General features: G+C 38.1%; 1 protein-coding gene across 1 annotated transcript in view; it reads right to left on the bottom strand.

Annotated features, from left to right (window-relative positions):
* Window positions 1–561: 561 nt before the first annotated feature.
* Window positions 562–23720, bottom strand: part of LOC150098316 (cilia- and flagella-associated protein 157-like) — a 244966-nt gene continuing 221807 nt past the window's right edge. The window contains exon 9 of the mRNA XM_090405146.1: window positions 562–690. Coding sequence (XP_090261272.1) covers window positions 562–690 — 129 coding nt within the window. The remainder of the gene's footprint in view (window positions 691–23720) is intronic.

Raw genomic sequence — 23720 nt, 5'->3', positions numbered from 1 at the left:
AACCAAGAACCAGTAATTGAAAAAATTAAAAAATATAAACATAGATGGATGGAACACGTTCAAAGAATGAAAACAGAAAGATTACCAAAACAAGCCTTAAAGTACAAGCCATTAGGAAAAAGAAAACCAGGGCGTCCTCTTAAACGATTCAACGATAACTTGTATGGCCGGAACAGGCCATACTAGGCCTAAATCCTTGATACGTATGATGATGATGATGATGATGTCTTGTGTGATAGCTGCAATTTTTTTTTTAAATCTTTAATCTTTAATCAGTATTTTGACTCCATGGAAGCTAATGTGTTAGTAATAATAATCTCTTAATATTCTTTGTCTAGCTGAATACTTTAGATATACTGTAGCCCTCCTAATGTCCATTCTAATAAAAATCTACTGAGCTATGTTGTTTTTTAATAAAAATCAAAATAAGTAAAATACAGCAGCAAAAAATAACTATGACAATTTTATTGAAAAAATTAGATTGCTTATTTTTATAATATAAACATATCAAAATAAATATCTTATAACAAAAAACTTAAAATACTATAATGCATCCATATACTATTCATTTCCCCTTACAATTTTATATTTTTCAAGTTTTCCCAATATTCCACAATCTTGTAAAACAGCAGCAGTGGTCTGGTTCAACAAAGTTTTTCCATGTTCTCTAAAGTTAGCATTGTCTTCTTTCTAGAAGGAAAAAGTTTATGAAAATTATTGGTAATTCATAAAGTTAATTATTAATTAGTTTAAAAAGTCTTATTAATTAAAACGTTAATTAGTTTTATGGAGGGAAGAATTGGAACGCTGAGATATAATTAGTTCGTGGGAAATTATGAAAGAATATTTGTTAGCAGCAATGGTGAGTTGTATACCACGAGTGAAGAAGAGGACACAATTTGGAGTAAAGTGGATGACAAACAATAATAAACAGGAATTGCATGCGAAAAAGAGGCTATGGACAGGTGAAGAGAAGATGCATGAAGAGTATAAGACACAGGCCAGAAGAGTGACTAGTATGGTAAGGAAGACGAAACTGGAATATGAGAGGAGACTAGCCCTAATATCCAAAGAAAATCCTAGGGAATTTTTTAGATATGTGGCCAGTAGGAGGAGAAATGACTGTGGAAGAATGATATTGTGGGATAAAAATGGGAATAGAGTGACTGACGCAGAGGAGTGGAATTGTTCAATGAACACTTTATTGGAGTATTTCATCCTGGAAGGGTCAGTTTTAATGCTTAGAGGGACAGGGCAGGTTTGAGGTTTAGAGGTACAGGAGGAGAGTGTGTTCCACATACTGAGTATTCTGGATGTCAGTAAACCTGAAGGACTGGACAGCGGGAAATGTGCCAATGGAATGGAAAGAAGGTAAAATAGTGCCATTGCATAAGGGCGGTAGCAGTCTGGAAGTGTCTAATTATAGGCCAGTTTGTGTGTCATCAGAAGTTAGTAAGATCTTGGAGAAAGTAGTGAAGGACTGTATACAGCATTGGGCAGATCAGGATAATGTTATCTGTGAGAGTAAACAAGGAGTTGTGAAGGGCCACTCTTGTTTTGGCAATATGCTAGCCTTTTATGATAAAGTTACAAGAGCATTAGATGAGGGAAAAGCATATACTGCCATTTTCTTAGAGTTAGCGAAGACATTTAGCAGGGTACCACATGATAAGCTGATATTTAAGTTGCAGCAAATGGGTCTGGATGTCAGATTGGTCAACTGGATTCAGGATTGGCTGCCCGATAGGTATCAGAGAGTTGAGTATGGTGGGGCAGTTTCAAGGAAGCAAAGGGTTACAAGTGGGGTCCCACAGGGCTCAGTACTGATACCTATATTGTTTAACCTTTATATCAATGACATTGTCAGTGGATTGCAAGGGGATATTCTTTTGTTTGCGGATGATGCGAAGCTCGGAAGGATTATTAGTAATAGTGCAGATGCGGAAGCCCTGCAAGAGGATTTGAATAAGCTAGATTAATGGGCAAATGAATGGGGGTTTCAGTTTAATGCAGCAAAATGTAAGGTATTGAGGTTTGGTTCACATCGATGGGACGCTGCATATTCTATTGGATGAGCTATACTAAAGGAAGTAGGGGAGACAAGAGATCTGGGGTTGATGATTGATAGAAACCCGAAATTCGGGGGACATATTGCAAAGGTGGTGAAGATAACACAGAGGATTGCTGCAATAATGAGAAGGTCGCTAACCTTCAGAGATAAAACAGTTATCATTCCGTTGTATAAGACCCTGATCAGACCACACTTGGACTAACTACTGTTCTCAGATTTAGTCCCCAGGATTTGAAGGGGGAGAAATTAACTCTGGAAAGGGCACAAAGGCAGTAACAAAAATGGTTTCAGGACTGTACAATTTTGGTTATGAGGATCGGCTGAGGGAATGTGGACTGCAGAGTTTGGTGGACAGAAGAAGAAGGAGAGGTGATATGATTGAGACTTTTAAACTGTTCAGAGGTGGTTATAGGGTTGACACTGCGGAGGGGAGTTTTTTCGTTTGGTTGAACAGCAGGAAGGAAAGAAGGATGACAACAGGCTATCACTGGAAGTTACGAAAGGAAACTGTGAGCAAGAGGGTGAGGAGTGGTTTCTTTGCATGGAGGGTGGTTTAACCATGGAATGTATTGCCTGATTTTTCCAATCGCACAACGATTGGAAAAAGTTTGATGTCATTTTTGTTTGATGCATCTAAACTGACTATAATGCTTTTTGTTTTATTCAAATTCTCTATTACTTCGCCTAGTATGTATGGTGATAAAACGTTGGTAAATACTGCTTCTGATTTGGTACGCGCTGAAAAAAATTTGGTTTATAAATTTATCAATGTCAACAAGCAATCATTTGCATGAAAACTTTGGCAGTGACTCACAGTATGATAAGCAACAAGGGCTTCACTTGCTGCAATTTCATCGCTTTCACTATCATGTCTCACTATAAATGAGCTGATGTTTTTAGCTGAAGCCAGAATCTTTTCAGCATCCTTATATTTCTGGCTACGTGGATGTTTTTTGATGTTGCTTCTGCCTCCATGAGCAACAGAAAAATGGACATTACAATGTTTGCATACAGCTTTTGTTCCATCAATACACAGCTTGTCCAGTTTAATAAATTTGAATTCTTTCTGGGGATTGTCTTTAAAACTGCAGTTTCGCCTCTTTGACATTGCAAGAAGAGACTTAAATTTTTAAAAATAAGACTTAAAACTTGAAAAAAATAAGACTAAAACTTTCAAATGAAATTTAAACCACCAGCATTGAATAACAAGCCCCAGTTAGCATACAGGAAAAACAAAAACTACGCTACAGCAGAATAGATGCCACGTCTGAGACGTGCTGCGATTCCATAGTTATACCAATTACTGGTATCCTTGATATTGATATACAATTATAGGTTATGAATAATAATTTATGATTGACCAATATTAAAGTATATTTATAGTTTTTTTTTATTAAAAACGGGACAAAACTGACATACGTATGGTCACCCTAGTTATGAAGTGTTGTCGAACGAGTGCATGAAACCTGCGAAACTCCAACATTTAGAAACTAAACATTGTGATGTGAAAAATAAGCAAATTTCAAAAAAAAAAAAAAAAAAAAAAGCCAATTTCAGCTATGCTTAGTGACATTAAATCATGGGAAAGATGTAGTTTCGGCCATGGGTTCGATTAATAGCAAGGCACTGGAAGGATCTATCTCTTAAGTTTGAGCATAGTGAAAACAGGGAAACCTCATTCTATCGGAGAAAATTTGCTATGTCCAGCTATAAAAGATGTGGTAAAAACTATGTTTGGCAACAAGTTACTAAAAGATCTTGATTTGATTCCTCCTTCAAATGACACTGTCGGTCGCAGAATTAAGGATATGTATGGCAGGTGACGTAGAATCTCGGTTAATCGAAAGAGTTAAGAAGAGCTCTTATGCGTTGCAAATAGACGAGACTACTGATATTACAGATGATGCGCAGTTAATATGCTACGTAAGATATGCGCATGATAACAACATTCATAACGACATTCTTTTTTGTAAAACTTTGTCATCCCGAACAACTGGAGAAGAAATAATTCACACTTGGTACATAATACACAAAGGGATTCAGTGGGAAAAATGCATGGGCTTCTATTTGGAGGAAGCTCGCGCGATTACAGGCACGCACAGTTGGGGGTTGTTTCTATGGTCAAGAATCAGGTATATTGTTCCATATATAGGAAAAGTTTGGTCTCCAAAGCGATGCCACCAGAATTTAAAACTGTGCTATACAATGCGATAAAGCTAGTTAATTTTATCAAGGTTAAACCATCAAATAATAGGTTTTTTCAGTACTCTGCGATCAAATGGGCAGTAAATATATACAAATTTTGCTTCATTCTGAAATTCGCTGGCTTTCCAGGTGCAAAGTACTAACAATAGTATTTCAATTAAGGCGTGAAGTTTTATTGTTTGTAAAGGAACGTAATTCTAATTTTGCATCACTCCTTATTGACGAAGCATAGTTATCAACGCTATCCTATCTTTCAGACATTTTTTTTTTTTTAATTAAATGAACCAAATCTCTCCTTTCAGGGAAATTCTTTAACTGTTCTTGATGACTACGACAAAATAAAGGCATTTGAGGGGACAAAAAAAAAAAAAAAACTGGTGTTGTGCATTAGTTATGAAAAAGACAGATAATTTGCACCTTTTCCAACATTGGAATCCTTTTTAGTGGAAAATGATCTTTTTGTTGATTATGAGTTTCAGGAAAGGGTTTGTGACCACGTCAAAACTCAAACAGAATTTTGAAACATATTTTCCGAATAACTTTTATAAGAAATTTCTGTTCACGATCTATTTTCAGGCTTGCAGTCACGAGAACGACCTTTTGTTATCGAAAAAAAAAAAGAACAGTTAATTGAGCTTTCAAGTGACAGTGAGCTTAAAATGCAATTCCGTGATCTTGGTTTGGCTCGAATCTGGATCTCGCCTTTAGTGAGAAGTGAATTTCCCAAATTATCTGAAGCAGCAGCACTGAAAGTTGTCAAGCAGTTTTCTACAACCTATCTTTGTGAGAGAAAGGATTTTCATCGCTCCTTCAAATAAAAACAAAATACAGAACTCGTCTTAGTGAGTGTGCGTGCCGATCTTCTACTGAAATTGACCAATATTCAGCCAGATATCCGGCAATTCTGCAAAGGCCGAGAAGCTGAACCATCTCATTAAAAAGTAAGTAGTAACATAATTATATCATATTATTTATTTCGACTACAGTTTCCGATTATTCTCATTACTGGTTCTGGAATTAATCCATTCCCAAAATCGGGAATGAAACGAAAGTAATCACGGTGAGGTACAGCTCTGCTGGCGAGGATAGCTGCCCGCATCCAGTTTTGTGGAGTTCCGCATCTTGTACAGTCACTTGCGGAATATGCGGCCGAGCACACCGAATCCGTCACATGCAGACAACATCCATATGGTCATGGATCAGAGGTGCAGATAGCGGGGGGGGGGGGGGCGCCCTGGGCGACATTCTTAACCTTTTTGGACTTTTGCAATTAATTCTGAAATACAAGTCTCGAGAACTCAAGTTCAAAATATTGTAACACTACTGCGAATTTTCTTCGCAATTGCTGTGTTGTAGTTGTGAGAAGATTTTTTACTATGAAATAGACTTCACCAATGTCATCGACGATTTTGCTAACAGAAAAGCAAGAAAAATAGCGTTTTAGAATGTTAAAATTAAAGTTTTACCTCCCCAAAAAATTGCGGTATTTTTTTGGGGTGGGGTAAAGTTTTTTACCCCCCCCCCAAATACCACAAAAAGTCAAAACGACTTTTTGTGGTATTTTTGGTGTATGAGGGGAGGCAAACTCAGGGACCGCCCCGGGCATCAAAAGCTCTAGCTACACCACTGTCATGGATTGTACAAAAATACACATCACAACGTAACGAATACAAGAAGCACACAGGACGGATATAAATAAAACCACCACACGATTGATGAATCTGCCAGATTTAAGATGACCATTGTTGTGACTCTGGATAAAGCAGAACGGATATAACTAAAACCACCACCATAACACGATTAGTACAAATCACATGCGACGGTATATACGGCATACGGTCTCTGGGGGAAAATGCATCTGACCACCTGGAATACACTTTGCGACTGACATCATAGGTTGGACTGTTTATAGATATTGGAAAGAACCTCGCATAACAGGATGTCTTAAATTTTTTTGCTGGTCATGGAAAACTCGTAAGGGAAATAAGACGATTCGTATCGACTGGAAGAGAGTGTGTGTGTGTGGATGGATGGGGGACATTAATGGCTAATGGGATAATTAATGGGATGTTCTGAGTAAAATTTTTGGGTATATGCAAGGGATGGTTTGGACAGGACAAGGGATGTCATCCATGATGGAATCCATGGATGTCAAGTTCGTATTCAATATTATGATGAATGGAGTAAGTTAAGAATAACATTTTCCCTTCATCTCACAACGCACTTAGCGAATGGAACAGTTTGCATGTCGCAGGGCAAATCGGAGAGTGCGTGAAGATAAAAGTTGTTGTGGGGCTAGCTTCATGAGAATGAGCAGATGAATGGGGATAACATATACAATATAACAATTGCTGTGGGTAGATGAATGGGGATTAAAGATAAACGTCGTTGTGGGCAGTTGAATGAAGGTTTCAGCAGGAAGGTGCTGACATTCCCCATTCATTTGCCCATGGCACTAACGGTGCTAAAAACGTTGTTGTGGGAGTGAGCTTAAAGAGTTTGTGCAGATGAATGGGGATGGTACATAAAATATAAAAGTTGCTGTGGGCAGATGAATGGGTGTTTCAGCAGGATAGCATTGATATACCCATTCGTTTGCCCACAGCAAATCAGAAACTGAAACCTCTATTTGTTTTATAAAAATTAAAACTTTGTCCAGTGATGATACACTTTAATCATTTACTTCCAACTTAATGATGTTTCCATATGTATTCAAAACATGCTTTTAGATTTATTATGTTATAAAAGGCACAGTTTTTCCGAAATGTTGATAATCCCCACATACATTTTAAAAAAAATTACATAACTTAGTGGTCTGTAGAATTGTTTTAGGCATTTTACTATTCCTTGGGCTTCTCAACCTTTCTTCATATTTGACATTCCAGAGATCAGAAACTATCTTAGTAAGTCATATATGGACCCTTTCCAACATCTCTTCATCCTTATTTTAAACCAGGTGACCAAATCTGTGCACACAAGTCCTTATGTGGCCTAATCAGTCTTATACAATGGAACAAGAATCTCCTTACTTCTACAAGTCAGTGTCCTCTGCATCATTCCCAGAATTCGTTGTGTTGTCCTCACAATTTTGGAAACGTGTCCCCTAAATTACAGATCCTTATCCATTATCACCCCAAGATCTCTTATTTCCTCCACTTTCAACAATATACTCCCACCAAACATAAATTCTACATCCCATCTTTGTTTCCCAAATTTTAAAATCTTATGTTGTGCAATATTGAACTTGTAAGTTTGCAAGAGGTGTATGGGGAATTGAGTAAACTCGGTGTTAATAAGGCTGCAGGACTTGATAATATATCACCATGTATTCTGAAGGAATGTGCAAGGGAGATGACACCTGTCTTGACATATGTTTTTAATATGAGTCTTGTACCTGGTCGAGTTACAAAGAAATGGAAGGAGGACAAGATTGTGCAACTTCATACCACAGGATAAGCTGTCATTTTCTTAAATCTAATGGTACCAAGCATATCATTATTATCAATACACATAAACACATTTTATTGTTTTTTTTATAACTAAAGCAAGGGCAGATTGTTTATTTTTAATTTGTGTTTTAATTATTTTATATTATTTTAGTTATTTTTAATTATTTTAATAATTATTTAATTATATTAATTTGTGTGCATTTTAATTATTGAATTAATAATGTGAACTGCAAAGGTTGATGGACAGTTGATATGATTGAGACTTTTTAAAATCTTGAGAGGTAGTTAAAGGGTTGACACAGGGGGAGCTCTTTCATTTGGTGGAACAGGGATGAAGGAGAGAAGATAAGGAGCCATCCCTGGAAGTTACAAAAGGAAGTCGTGTGTAAAAAGGTGAGGAGTGGTATCTTTGCATGAAGGGTGGTTGAAGTATGGAATGCACTGCCTGAAAGAGTAGTGTAAGTACGAATGGAAAATGAGTTCAAGGAGTAGTGTGATAGACTTTGCATTTTCTAGGGTGGGCCTCCCATGATGAGTCTCGTGACTCCATAGAGGTCCTGAGCAACATCAACAATAACAATAATAATAATAATAATTTATAGTGAATAACTGATAAGTAATTGTTGGTTATTGTTTGAAGACTTCCAGCAAGATAAGAGTCCAATTTTGTTTAACATTTGGCAGTATTTATAGATTTTAGCTAAATTTCATTGTGTGATAGTTGGGATTACAAAATGATGAATTTAGATTTCCTGATAGGTTAATCTGTGTGTGTGTTCATACTAATCAGAGACAAAATGGCAGAATGACGTTATTGCATTAGTCGGTGTAAGTAATGTAAGGCAGTCATGAATGGTGTGAATTTCTCCATGATGGTACATTGTCATGCTTGCATACATGGGAGAAAGAGAGGGATGTGTACTGTATATGGAGAACATGAACAAAAGGACTGAGCGAGTATGGATATGTATCAAATATGATACATTCTAATGCACTATTAAATTTTTTATGTGAAATGTCTTGATATGCACCTCCATAATTTTCAACACACAGTAAACTTGCAACATGAATGTCACAAAATCAGATAACAGAACAAATACAACAGTTTTATTTGTTTTATTTTGAGAAGTAAATGTATCATTGCCTGAAAGTAATTACAACTGCGACAGTGTGAACCAATTTCTACCTAGTATTTTCTTAGACTTCGCGAAGGCATTTGACAGGGTGCCACATGATAAGCTGATATTTAAGTTGAAGCACATGGGTCTGGATGTCAGATTGGTCAACTGGATTCAGGATTGGCTGTCTGATAGGTATCAGAGAGTTGTGTATGGTGGAGCAGTTTCCAGGAGGCAGAGGGTTACAAGTGGGGTCCCACAGGGCTCAGTACTAGGACCTATATTGTTTAACCTTTATATCAATGACATAGCCAGTGGATTGCAGGGGGATATTCAGTTGTGTGTGGATGATGCGAAGCTGGGAAGGATTATTAGTAATAGTGCAGACGTGGTAGCCCTGCAAGAGGATTTAAATAAGCCAGATAGATGGGCAAATGAATGGGGGTGTTAGTTTAATGCAGCAAAATGTAAGGTCTTGAGGTTTGGGAAACATCAATGGGACACTGCATACTCTATGGGAGGAGTTATACTGGAGGAAGTAGGGGAGACAAGAGATCTGGGGTTGATGATTGATAGAAACCTGAAGTTTAGGGGACATATTGTAAAGGTGGTGAAGGTAACACAGAGGATTGCTGCTATTATGAGAAGGACACTGACCTGCAGAGATAAGAGGGTTATCATTCTGTTGTATAAGTCTCTGATCAGACCACACTTGGACTATTGTTCTCAGATTCGGTCCTCAGGATTTGAAGGGGATAAATTAACTGTGGAAAGGATACAAAGACGGATGACAAAGATGGTTTCAGGACTGTACAAGGATAGTTATGAGGATCGGCCGAGAGAATGTGGACTAAAGAGTTTGGTGGATAGAAGAAGTAGAGGTGTTATGATTGAGACTTTTAAACTGTTGAGAGGTGGTTACAGGGTTGACACTGGGGAGTTCTTTCGCTTGGTTGAACAGTGGGAAGGAGTGATGACAAGAGGCCATCCCTGGAAGTTACGAAAGGAAACTGTGAGCAAGAGGGTAAGGAGTGGTTTCTTTGTGTGGAGAGTGGTTGAGCCGTGGAATGCATTGTCTGATGGGGTGGTGGGAGCGAGAACGGTCAGTGAGTTTAAAGAGTGGTATGATAGACTTTGTGTTTCTCAGGGGGGGACCTCCCCTCAATGAGTCTTGACAGACTTTATGTCTTAGGAAGGACCTCCCTCGATGAGTCTTTTGACTCCTTAGAGGCCTGAATAATAATAATAATAATAATAAAATATATTCACTTCTGAGCAACTTGTATATAGAGGCTAATGACTTCGTATCACTTGCCTTAGCATGAATCCCATAATGCAAGGCGCCCCCCCCCCACTTTTTCGGATATGTATAGTGCAATGCATAATGGGAAGGGACACTACCCAGACCGGTTTCAACCTTTTTCTTTCTTTCTTAATCCTTTCTCTTTTTACAGTGTCAAGGTTTTCTATTCTTGCAACCGCAACTATAACGAGGATAAGTTAGTTAGTCCTATGCCTCCCAGTGTATCCTATGTCTGTAGATATGTGTTTACGGGACAGTTTGCCTGTTCTGGGGGACAAAAAAACCAGAGTTTCCAGGTTAAAACTCCTCTCCATATGAGGCTGGCTTACTCACCTTTTTTCAAAAGAAACCAGATAAAGGTTCTCGTAGACAGGCTTATACGTTGGTTATGCATTATTAAAACACTTAAGGAATTGAACAATGTAGTTAAGGATATAAATTAAATTAAAATTTAATAAATATTTTCCGATATTTCGGCAACGTCACGTTGCCATCTTCTAAAGGAACTTACAAAAAAAGTTACGTGCACGTAGGCACTAGAACACAGAAACTGGGAATGAAGAGATGAAGCTATTGTTCTCCTAACAGTCCAGATGGTGCCCTCCAGCGGGCTAAGTAGGTGTTCTTGGCCGTTGGGCTGAAGGTCTGCTGATGTAGGCCTCCCAAATTTGGGGCAGTCGCATACAACCAAATTTGTTGAGGTTTGGAGAATTTCTTAGGGCTGAGGCTGATTTGAAAGACTCTTTATGGAATCAGCCTCAGCTCTAAGAAATTCTCCAAACCTCAACAAATTTGGTTGTATGCGACTGCCCCAAATTTGGGAGGCCTACATCAGCAGACCTTCAGCCCAACGGCCAAGAACACCTACTTAGCCCGCTAGAGGGCACCATCTGGACTGTTAGGAGAACTACAGCTTCATCTCTTCATTCCCAGTTTCTGTGTTGTAGTGCCTAGGTGCACGTAACTTTTTTTGTAAGTTCCTTTAGAAGATGGCAACGTAACGTTGCTGAAATATCGGAAAATATTTATTAAAGTTTAATTTAATTTATATCCTTAACTATGTTGTTCAATTCCTTAAGTGTTTTAATAATAACAGATAAAGGTTCCTCATGTCACTGACAAGAATCGAACCCAGATTTTTCTGATTGAAGGGCTTCGTCTATAATGACCGAGCTAAGGAGGCGCTTTCAACCTTTGATACGAAGTCATTAGCCTCTATTTATCGAGTAGCTCATATGCGAATATATTTCACTTGCAAAACATTGTTTTGCTTCCTTGGGAAAAGGATTAAAATTAAGTATGTAATTTCTTGATATCTTTAACATGTAATAAACCCAAGGTAAAAATCTTTCTGGCATTCCATTTGTTAATAATTTGTCTGTTAATGGATTCCATGAGAGGTATAATAGATAATGTGTGGCTAGTTTGGGTCTCACAAGATGAATCTTAAGACTCCAGGTAGATGAATGTGCAATAATAATAATAATGTTCATTGAATATTTCATAAGGGCCAAGATGTGTTAAATAGCAATAGGAAGAAGGACAGAACATTGACTGATCAAGAATTGGAAGTGTTTAGAATATTATATCACAATTATGTTAATAAGTCTGTGGACAGGATGGGATTTTATTATTGTTATTATTAGACCTCCTTGATGAGTCATCGATTCCATTCCATGGAATCGATGACTCATCAAGGAAGACTTGATCAGGGTCTTATACAATGGAATGATAACGCTTTTATCTCTGCAGGTCAGCGTCCTTCTCATTATTTCAGCAATCCTCTGTGTTACCTTCACCACCTTTGCAATATGGCCCCCGAATTTCAGGTTTCTATCAATCATCAACCCCAGATCTCTTGTCTCCCCTACTTCCTTTAGTATAGCTCATCCAATAGAATATGCAGCATCCCATCGATGTGAACCAAACCTCAAGACCTTACATTTTGCTGCATTAAACTGACACCCCCATTCATGTGCCCATCTCTAGCTTATTCCAATCCTCTTGAAGGGCTACCACATCTGCACTATTACTAATAACCCTTCCCAGCTTCACATCATCTGCAAACAACTGAATATCCCTGTGCAATCCACTGACGGTGTAATTGATATAAAGGTTAAACAATATAGGTCCCAGTATTGAGCCCTGAAGTACCCCACTTGTAACATCCATCTCCCTGAAACTGCTCCACCATACACAACTCTCTGATACCTATCGGACAGCCAATCCTGAATCCAGTTGACCAACCTGACATCCACACCCATGTGCTGCAGCTTATATATCAGCTTATCATGTGGCACCCTGTCAAATGCCTTCATTAAATCCAAGAAAATGGCAGTATATGCCTATCCCTCATCTACTGCTCTTGTAACTTTATTAAAAAAAGGCTACATATTACTAAAACAAGAGTGCCCCTTCACAAATCCATCTTGACTCTCACATTGTCCTCATCTGCCCAATGCTGTATACGATCCTTCACTACTTTCTGCCAAGATCTTAACAACTACTGATTAGACACAAACTAGCCTATAATTAGACTTCCAGTCTGCTACCGCCCTTATGCAATGGCACTACCTTACCTTTCTTCCATTCGCTGAGCACCTTTCCCGTAGCCAGACTTTCATTGAAAAGCCAGGTCAAAGGAGCTGTCAGGTCTTTAGCACATTCTGTCAAAACCCGTGGGGAAATACCATTCAGTCCTACAGCTTTACTGACATCCAGATTACTCAGTATTTGGAACACGCTCTTGTCCTGCACTCTAAATCTCGAATCTTCCCTATCCCTCTAGTATTGCAATTTACTCCTCCAATTTGAAATATACCAATAAAGTGTTCATTGAACAATTCCACTATGTCCTCTGCATCACTCATTGTATTCCCATTTTTATCCCACAATGTCGTTCTTCCGCAATTATTTCTCCTCCTACTGGCCACATAGCTAAAAACTTTCCTAGGATTTTCTTTGGATCTTTGGACCAATCTCTTTTCATATTCCAGTTTCGCCTTCCTTACTATATTAGTCACTCTCCTGGCCTGTGTATTATATTCTTGATTCATCTGCTCTTCACCTGTCTCCTTATGTATCTTCCATAGCCTCTTTTTCACATGCAGTTGTTGTTTAATATTGTTTGTCATCTACTTTACACCAAATTGTATCCTCTCTTCACTTGTGGAATACAGCTTACTATTGCTGCTAACAAATATTCCTTCACAATTTCCCAAGCACTAATGATATCCTGGCCTTCCAATTCCTCCCTCCATGAAACTTCCCCAAGTTGATGTCTAAGACTATTATAATCACCTGCCTTATAATTCCACATATGTTCCCATCTCGTTGATACTCCTGCATGTCTATTCATCTTCCAAGTCAAAACCACATGGTCACCCTCTCCAACTGGTGGGAGAGATGTGATCTCAGATATTACCTCTTCTGATGCTCTGACCAAATCCAAAACTCCTGAACCTTTGTTCTCTCTATTACATGTTGCCTAAGACATTTGTCCCTCAAGAATTCTATAAATTCCATTCCCTTATTGCTACATGCATCTTCCTCTACCCTATTTACACTGCTGTAGTTACACTGCTCCCAAAAGTTGCAACTGAAAGAGAGAAAATAAAAAAATAAATAATTTTTTTTTTTTTAAATATTATTTCTCTGGCATATGGTAACTGTTTAATTGGTAGACCAGTGATTGTATTTATTTTGGAAGTTTTTTCTTTTTACTATATATATGTATATGTAAATATGACTTCTCTTACTTCCACCTTAGTATCATCACCTTTGGATCTGGCTGCCACTGATGAGACCTCGATAAAGGGCAAAATTGGTCTGGGTAGAAGGCCCTTCCTCTTAATGCATGGCATTATACATGTCACCAAAGAGATGTGCTTTGCATTATGGGAGATGCTAAGACAAGTGATGAGAGCTTAGTCCACCTTTACTAGGAGTTGCCTCAGTCATGAAGATACTTCAGATACAAACTTTGTTTGCTTACGCGTGGATTAAGGATTAAACTAAATTTATTATAGTTATTGTATTTACTTCATATTTCTGTTCTTTGAATTGCTTGTTTCCACACACTGGCAATTTACTGTTAGTTTCTGTACAAAATATCTGTGCTTTTCATTAAATTTTATTACCCTGGTGATCATGTTGTTTTCTTTAGAATACAATCTTGGTGAGAAGGGAAATCTTTTAAGAGAGCAACATAAGTGAATGGCATACTGAATAATAGGGACTAATGTACTGAACAGAGGAGATGCTTATATATTGATTTACCAAGATTTTGCTAAAGCATTTGATCACGTACTGCACAATAAAAATACTGTCAAAATTGAGAAAGATGAGGATGGATAGTCATTTAGTTGTTTGGTTACATGTTTGGTTGACTCACAGAAGCCATAAAATTGTGTACAGAAGCACAGTGTTCCAAAAAACGAAAGATGACAAGCAGAGTATCTCAAGGGTCTGTCCTGAGACCACTGTTGTTTAACTTATATATTGATGGTATAGTTCACAATGTGATGGGAGATATACATTTGTTGTTATTATTACGTGTCACCTGCAGGTAGTCCAAGGACTCATCTTGGGAGGACACTACTTCGCTAAATACATCTCACACTCTCCATTACCACTTAATTCTCCTACTACAACGCTACTACCATCAGCACCATCTACTGCCCATCATCATCATCAACAATGGTATTCCTTGTCTGTAAATTGCATGTGTTCTGAAGACCGATTCTTCTGTTTGCAGAATGAAAAAAACCCGAGTTTCCAAGAGAAAATACCTGATAGCTCTATATGAGATTGGCTAATGCACCTTCAGTTGTTTGCTGATGATGTTAAATTAGGAACAGCGTTGTCAGAAAATTCTGATGTATTTTTATTACAAAGGGATTTTAATAGGTTAACTATTTTGCCTGAAGAATGGGAAAATCATTTTAATGTTGCTAAAGGTAAAGTTATGCACTTTGGTCAGAGAAAATGGAATTAAGTTTGCCATACTGGAGGGACTTTGGTTCAGGAAAATTGATTTTGATGAATAAGATCTAGTTGTCTTGATGGATAGGGAATTGAAGTTCAGGAGACACATTTGCAAACATTGTAAGGGTTATTCAGAAAATTGCAGTGAAATGCAAAGAATGCTGATGTATATGGATAAGAAGATTATAGTTCCACTGTATAAGGCATTAATCATGCTTCATTTGGATTTCTGGGCATAGATTCAGCACCTAGCTGTTGAAAGTTTTTTCACTTCATTATATTATAAATTAAAGATGCCAATAAATTATATCTGATATCAAAATTGGAGATGTTAATGTCAGCTCTTTGCTTTATGCGGATGATGTTATACTTCTAAATAAATCCGCTACAAGTCTGCAAGATTCTCTGACTAAATTGAATAGCTGTTGTAATAGATATGGTATGAAGGTCAGCAATAAAAAGACAAAGACAATGAAAATAGGCAGAATCATTGAAAATGTCAACTGTGTTGTGAATGGAGAACCTGTGGAACAAGTAAAACATTTCAGCTACTTAGGCACAATTTTTACTGAAGATGGTAAACTAAATATAGAAATAGACAACAGAATCAGCAAAGCTGGTATCGTGGGAAGTCAATTGAATAAATTCATATGGAATAAGAAAGAAATTAGTCGGAACACTAAATTAGCTGTATACAAGACTGTGTTCAAACCAGTTTTAACTTATGGATCTGAGAGCTGGGTCAGAAGTAAAACACTTGCCCAAAGACTAGAGACCGCAGATATGAGAGTCCTGAGAAAGATTAGAGGCGTGAACAGATGGCATCAATGGCAATATCATATTAAAAATGAGGATATTAGGAAAGAACTTGACATTGTCAGCATCCAGGAATGCGTTAGCAGAGCTAATCTCAGATGGTATGGTGACTTAAATAGAATGGGAGAGGAAAGATTAGCAAAACAAGTGTTCTCTGCCAGGTTGGCAGGAAAACGACCCAGAGGAAGACCAAGATATAGGTGGATTGATACGGTACAAAGTGCCTTAGACGATAGAAATATAAGATCTGATAATGTTGGAGTCTTGACAAGTAACAGACTGATTTGGAGGAAAATTGTAGATAGGAAGTTAGTAATGATGTAATTTTCTCATGTAGTACTGTCATATCCTGTACACCCCTTGAGGGTACATGGAAGGAATTTGATGATGATGATGATAAATTATATCCTGGGTTCATCTTTTATCCAAGTGTAAGCAAACTAACAGATAAGCTTAGGTGTCGATGGTTATTCATGACTTATTTTTCACGGTATTAACAACATCACAAACACTTTTATCAACAAAGATGTTTTATTAACGCTTATATTTCGCTGATTTTTAACTCGGCATCATCAGAGCACAACACACTTGTAAATGCGACAGTGAGTGAGTGAAACAATATAATTGCAAAAGACAAAAGATCTAAAGTCCTATATTTTGGCGCCCTCTAACGAAGAAAAAAAAAAAAACAGCAGTTATCCAGGAGTTTTTCTTAGGATAACCGTCTCCCAAATTTTTGGCAAATTAATGCAACCATATTTGTTAAGGTTGGGAGAATTCTTCAAAGCCATTGCTGACTCAAAAAATAATCTTTCAGATCTATAACGACTCCTAAATAGCACATTCGTTTTCCTCCATCTAATCCTGTGTGAAGGAGTGTCCAAAGCGTGGTCTGCCAGTCCCAACTTGCCATAGTAATAGTAGTGAATGTATCTTTCATGTTCTTCCAAGCGGATGTTCACTGATCTTCCTGTTTGCCCATAATAGAACAAGTCACAGTCACACAGAACTTCATACACTCCTGGGTGTGCTAAAGGGTGAAGTTTATCCTTAGGCAAGCGGATCAGAGTTGCCAGCTTGACATGAGGTTTGAAAGTGGTGCGAAGGCCATGTTTCAACAATAATTTGGCTGTCTTTTCTGATGTACCTCTGATATAGGGAATAGAAATGGTCATGTTGTATTTCTTGTGTATTAGGGGAGGGCAGAGTAATCGGCCTATGTAGCATTTTATCTGTTTTGTAGGGATTGTAGCCATTAGCTAAGAACATATGGCGTAGGTATTGGAGTTCAGTGGTCAGAGCTGTATCGTTAGAACAAATGGCTCTGGTTCTGTATGTAAGTGTTTTTAAAATGCCATACTGTTGGACTGGATGATGATGTGATTGTTTATGTAGGTATCTTCCTGTGTGTGTAGGCTTTCTGTAAATAGAAAAAGATGGTGATCCATCTGAAAGGCGGGTGACTAATGTGTCAAGAAATGGTAAACAGTTATTTGATTGTTTTTCTACTGTGAAGTGAATTTTGGGGTGTTGGTTGTTTAGGTAGGTGACAAAAGCATTCAAAGTGTCTTGTCCATGGGGCCAGATGGCAAACACATCATCTACATAGCGTAACCACACTTGTGGCTGAAAGATTATTTTTTGCGTCAGCAATGGCTTTGAAGAATTCTCCCAACCTTAGCAAATATGGTTGCATTGATTTGCCAAAAATTTGGGAGACGGTTATTCTAAGAAAAACTGGATAACTGCTGTTTTTTTTTTTTTTTTTTTTCGTTAGAGGGCGCCAAAATATAGGACTTTAGATCTTTTGTCTTTTGCAATTATATTGTTTCACTCACTCACTGTCGCATTTACAAGTGTGTTGTGCTCTGATGATGCTGAGTTAAAAATCAGCGAAATATAAGCGTTAATAAAACATCTTTATTGATAAAAGTGTTTGTGGTGTTGTTAATACCATGAAAAATAAGTCATAAAGTGTAAGCAAAGTTTGTACGTGAAGGAACTTCACAACTATGCTACTCATCAGTGAGAGCCAAACCCAGAAGTGTTACCAAGGCTGAAGTAATGCAGATAAGACATCAATAAAGGTCAAACCGGTCTGGATAGTGGCCCTTCACATAATGAATAGCATTATACTTGTTTGTAAGGATATGCACATTGCATTATGGGATACTAAGGTAGTCGATGTGAAATTCTTAGCCTCTATATACAAGTAACTCTGTTACTTCATGCTCAAACTGTGGTTGCTTACTGGGTAAAGGATGAAACCAATAATATAACTTCTTGGCAGCTTTAATTTATAGTGAAAAAGCTTTCAACACCTATCACTAATCCAGAGTATTTTAGTAATAAGGTGTGATACTTTTTAACTACTTATATATGGAAATATGACTTCTGCATTACTTGGTATTACTTCTGGCCTGGCTCCCACTGATGAGACCTCAATAAAGGCCAGAACCTGTTTGGGTAGTTTTATTATTATTACATCCTCCATGTAGTCGACAGAATCATTGTGGGAGGTTCATTCAACTGACAACATATTTATCATATAGAATCTTAAAGTTCTTAACACTCCTTGCATTAACAACACATTCTGGTAATGCATTCCATTTACTATTATTATTACTATTACCCGTGACACCTCCAAGGAATCCGAAGACTCATCATGTGAGGACACCTACTATACAACTGTCTCAACCACTACACCGAACCTCTACTACCAATCAACGCCATCTACCACCCACCATCACCACAACTAGTATTTTTTGTCTGTAAATTGTGTGTGTTCTGAAGGGCTGATTTGTCTGTACGTGGGATGAAAAACCTTACTTTCCAGAGTGACTTCATATCAAGTCTACTTCCTCCATATGAGATCGGCTAACTCACCTTCAATTGAAAAAATCCACAGAAAGATTCCTCCCATCATGATGAGAATCGAATTTAGGCCTATTCCAATCGAAGGGTGCAATGTACCCTCGTTCTTCCAATTGTGCTACAGAGGCTGACAATTCTCCATGTGAAAAATCTACTCCTCACACCCTTCTCCACCACTTTTTACATAACTTCCAGGAATGACCTCTGGTTCTTCCCCTCTCACCTTCTACTCTTTTTACAATTCCCTCTGGATTAATCTGATAAAATCCACTCACTAACTTAAACGTCTCTATTATATCACCTCTCTTCCTCCTATCTACCAAACTCTGCAGTCCACATCTCTCTATAGCCAGCATTCCAAACTCCTGATATTGTCCTAGTCACTTGTCTCTGGATCTTCTCCAATGTCTCCACATCACATTGAAAACCAGATGACCAGATCTGAGCACAGTCTCCAAGTGTGGTTTGAATAGCACCTTATACAGTGGCACAACTACTGCCTTATCCTTACATATCAGGACACTTCTTATCATAGCAGCACTACAATGTGCTACCTTTGCAACATTAGCAATATGCCTTCTAAACTTCGGTGTAATGTCAACCATCACTCCCATATCTCTAATCTCATTTACTTCCTGCAGTATGGCACCATCGATATAGTACATAGCCTTATATATCTACACTCCAAAATGCAACACCATGCACTTATTGATATTAAAACTGCAACCCCATTCTTTTGTCCAAGTAAAAAGTCTATTCAAATCTTCCTGAAGAATTCAGCATCAGCAGTGCTACTTATAATTCTTCCCAACTTTGCATTATCAGCAAACAACTGAAGATCTCCAGTCAGTCCATGTGATATACAGTTTACAAACAAGTTAAATAGCAGGATCCCAAGAACAGAACCATGGGACACTCCACTGGTTACCTTTCTTTTTTTGGGACACTGCTCCATCATACACAACCTGCTGGTAATGTTCACAGAGCCAATCTCTGATCCTTCTAACCAATATAATGTCTATTCACATCATCTGCGGCTTGTACGCCAATCATGTGGTATTCTATCAAACACTTTTACAAAGTCTACGAATATCACTGTATACGATTCTCCCTTATCTAACACACTCGTCACCTTATCATAAAATCCAAGTATGCACAGCATTACTGTCCATAAGAATATGTGCTTTGCACATTATAGGATACTAAGGCAATTGATGTGAAGTCATTAGCTTCTGTATATAAGTAGCCCAGTTGTGAAGTTACTTCACACACAAACTTTGTTTGCTTACACTTGGATAAAGGATGAAATCAAGAATATAATTTCTTGGCATCTTTAATTTACAGTATCTAACTATACTGATGATAAGGAAACATTGGAGAGAGAGAGAGCGAGTGTGTGTGTGTGTGTGTGTGTGTGTGTGTGTGTGTGTGTGTGTGTGCAGAAATAACTGAATCAGAACTGGAATACAGAGTATGAGGACAGATTGAAGGAATGTGATCTTCAGGGCTTGGCAGATAGGAGGAGAGGTGATATGATTGAGATGGTGTGTAGTGTTTGTAGAGAGCTCCTGAAAACATAAGTATTATTTTAAGTAATAATTGATAAATTTGCTGAATCTTACGTAGTATTGTTTACTTTTCATATCTTAGCTTCTGTGTGATTTTTGTGTGTTTTCTGAGTTATTTCAATTAGTAATTTGATAGATCCAATTAATAGCATGCACATGGCGCTGATAAGAAGGAATAAAATGGCATCCAGATTGCCATCTTTGTCTAAAAATTTTAATATAAAGGATTTTATTTGGTGTACCATTTGTGAAATGTATGCTTTGAGGAGAGCTGTTGAAGTCTGGTTAGACAATGATAGTGGAGTGAATGTGTGCAGAAAGTGTAAGGAATGTGAAGATTTAAAGTTTGTTTCAGGTCGTGAGAGTGATATCGTTGTTGAAAGTCAGAATGTAGAAAATAGTGATATGAGAGTTATGAATAGTGATATTTGTGAGGTAGTACCAGATAGCTGTGAGAGCAGCGTTGAAAGTGAGAATGAAGGTAAAAATACAGAACGAATGAATGGATTAACAGATAATAAAAATGATGAGACAGATACAATGAGTGAGATCACATGGTTGCGCAGAGTGATACATAGGGCGAATCGGCAACTGGAGCGTTGGCAAAAATGTTTACCGAGCGTACCAACTAATAAACAGCAAAAGTATGATCAGAAAAATAAGAGTATAATCGTGAGTTTAAACAAAATGAAAGAATGAGTGTTGTATGGAGATTATTTAGTAAGAGGTGTGATAGATGAGAGTTTAACAAAATCATACCAACCTGGTGTGAACATTAAGGATGGAAGTGAGTCTATTAGATCGCAAAAGCAGAGGGTGAAAGAATTGATAGTAGTATCAGGAACGAATGATTTGAAAGGAGACAAAATGGCTATGAGAGAAGATTTGAAGGAGTTACTTGAGGTAGCAAAAGAGAAGAGTGAGAGAGTTAGGATGGTGAGTCTGTTGCCACAGTATGACAGTGAAGAGTATAGAATCAGGGCCAGAATTGCTAATGACTTTATGTGTAGATTATGCAGGAGGAGTGGTGTGGAATTTGTGGACGTGTGGAGTGAGTTCGATGGGCGAAAGGATTTATATAAGCTGGATGGTTTGCATTTGAATGGATTTAGTGTACGGAGACTTGAAAAGGAGTTGTTGAATGAAGTGGAAGTGGATGTGCAGAATCAGAGAAACTAGAGTTATTAAGGAAAGAGGGAAGTAGATATGCAGACTTTAGGGAGACAGTTGAGTGTATGAATGTGTGTCATATGCCCGAGCGAGTACGAAGGATAACAAATCAGAATGGGATAGTTAGTATAAGGCATCAAAATAGGGATGGGACAAATGGGCTTCTGGCATTAGTATACATGAATTGCAGAAGCCCATTTGTCTTCGTTGGCACTTCCAGGCCATAGGTTATTGGCATTAGTGAAACATGGCTGACAGAAGATGATATAGCTAGTGGGATTGAATGTGAGGGGTATAGTGTGTTCAGGAGTGACAGGGAGAATAAAATGGGGGAGGAGTGTTATTGATAATAGCTGGTGAGCTGCAGCCAAGGAGAATAGAAGTTGAGCTGCAGGATAGAGAAAATAGTACATTTGAGGCTATTTAGTGTGGGATTGAGGCTTACAAAATTTGAGGCAGAACAAAATATACAATTGGGTGCTGCTATAGACCAGGTGATGGAATAGATGGTGGAGATAGCATGCATAAGCAAATAGAAGAAATGAGTGGAAGGAGGGTAATTATTATGGGAGATTTCAACTGTGGTAGCATTGATTGGAAGGAGGAGAAAACATGGGAGGAAGGAATTGGATTTTATGCGGTTATTAAGGGATAACTGTCTGCGACAGCATGTAATGGAAATTACTAGGGGTCAGAGAGTGCTTGATCTAGTAATTGCATCTAAGAATTTGGCTGTAACAAATATGACCAAGTTGCCACCACGTGGTGAGAGTGATCATAGGATCTTGACTTGGGAGGTGGCTAAGGGTGTGGAATTTACAATTAAGACAGGGTCAATGTGGAATTATCGGGCTGGTAAGTATGACAAGCTTAGGAGTTTGATTGGTTCAGTGCCATGGCATGTAAAACTGCAAGGGCTGGATGTTGATAGTGCATGGGAGGTGGTTAAGCAGTGTTTGCAGGAGGCAATGGCTGACTGTATTCCTAGAGTCCAAATAATAAATCAGGTAGAGGTTAAATGGATGAATAACACCATTAAGCTTGAGCTGCAAAAAATGAAACAACTGTAGAGGGAATTTAAGGACAAAGGTGACCGGCAGGCACATGAATGGTATAAAGCACAGGCCAGAAGGGTAACGAGTGTGGTAAGAAAAGCAAAAGTGGATTATGAAAGAACATTAGCCATGCAGGCTAAAGAGAATCCCAAACAATTTTTTTGATATGTTGCAAGTAAAAGAAAAAATGTATACGGCAGAATGATTTTAAAGAATGCTGATGGTAGGGAGGTAACCGAATCAGTTGATATAGTGGAATTACTGAGTGAACACTTTGCAAGAGTATATCATCCAGGTGGTGACATTGCAGGAATGAAAGAACCAACAGCTTATACAGGAATTTTGGTGAATGAAGTGGAGGTGAGTAGTCTATTACAAAATCTCAATGTCAATACATCTGTGGGATTAGATGGTATACTAGCTCGTGTCGTATGTGACGCGGCTAAAGAATTGTCAGTGCCCTTGACTTTATTGTTTAATCTGAGTCTCGGGTCTGGTTTAGTACCGAAGGGGTGTGAAAGAGGGGAAAATAGTTTCACTGCATAAAGGAGGTTCCAAGACTGCTGTTGTAAATTACCGACCGATTAGCATATCAGGAATCATTGTCAAGGTCTTGGAGAAAATAGTCAAGAGGAAAATACAGGATTGGATAGATGAAAATGGGATACTGTATGGCGGACAGCATGATTTTGTGAAGGGTAGATCATGCCTCAATAACTTGCTCATGTTTTATACCACAGTGGTGGCTGAACTGGATAAGGGTAATGGGTTTACAGTGATTCTACTGGATGCTGCTAAGGCCTATGACAGGATACCACATGGAATTCTAATCAGTAAACTGCATCATATGGGGATGGATATAGGGTTGTTGAGATGGATAGGAGGGTGGCTGTTGGAGAGATATCAGAGAGTCGTTTATTCAGGAGTAGAGTCCAAAAGACGGCCTGTGACTAATGGTGTGCCGCAGGGCACACTCTTCTGTTCTTGGACCACTACTGTTCAATTTGTTCATTAACGATATAGGAAAGGATCTGAGAGGAACTGTTCATTTGTTTGCTGATGATGCAAAGTTGGGTACAGCAATAGTGAGTGCACAGGATATCAA

This window comes from Typopeltis vanoorti, chromosome 15, assembly GCF_054136105.1.
Source record: "Typopeltis vanoorti isolate ZY-2024b chromosome 15, IOZ_Tvanoo_1.0, whole genome shotgun sequence".
Lineage (NCBI taxonomy): Eukaryota > Metazoa > Arthropoda > Arachnida > Uropygi > Thelyphonidae > Typopeltis > Typopeltis vanoorti.
This window is presented reverse-complemented; position numbering and strand designations above follow the sequence as displayed.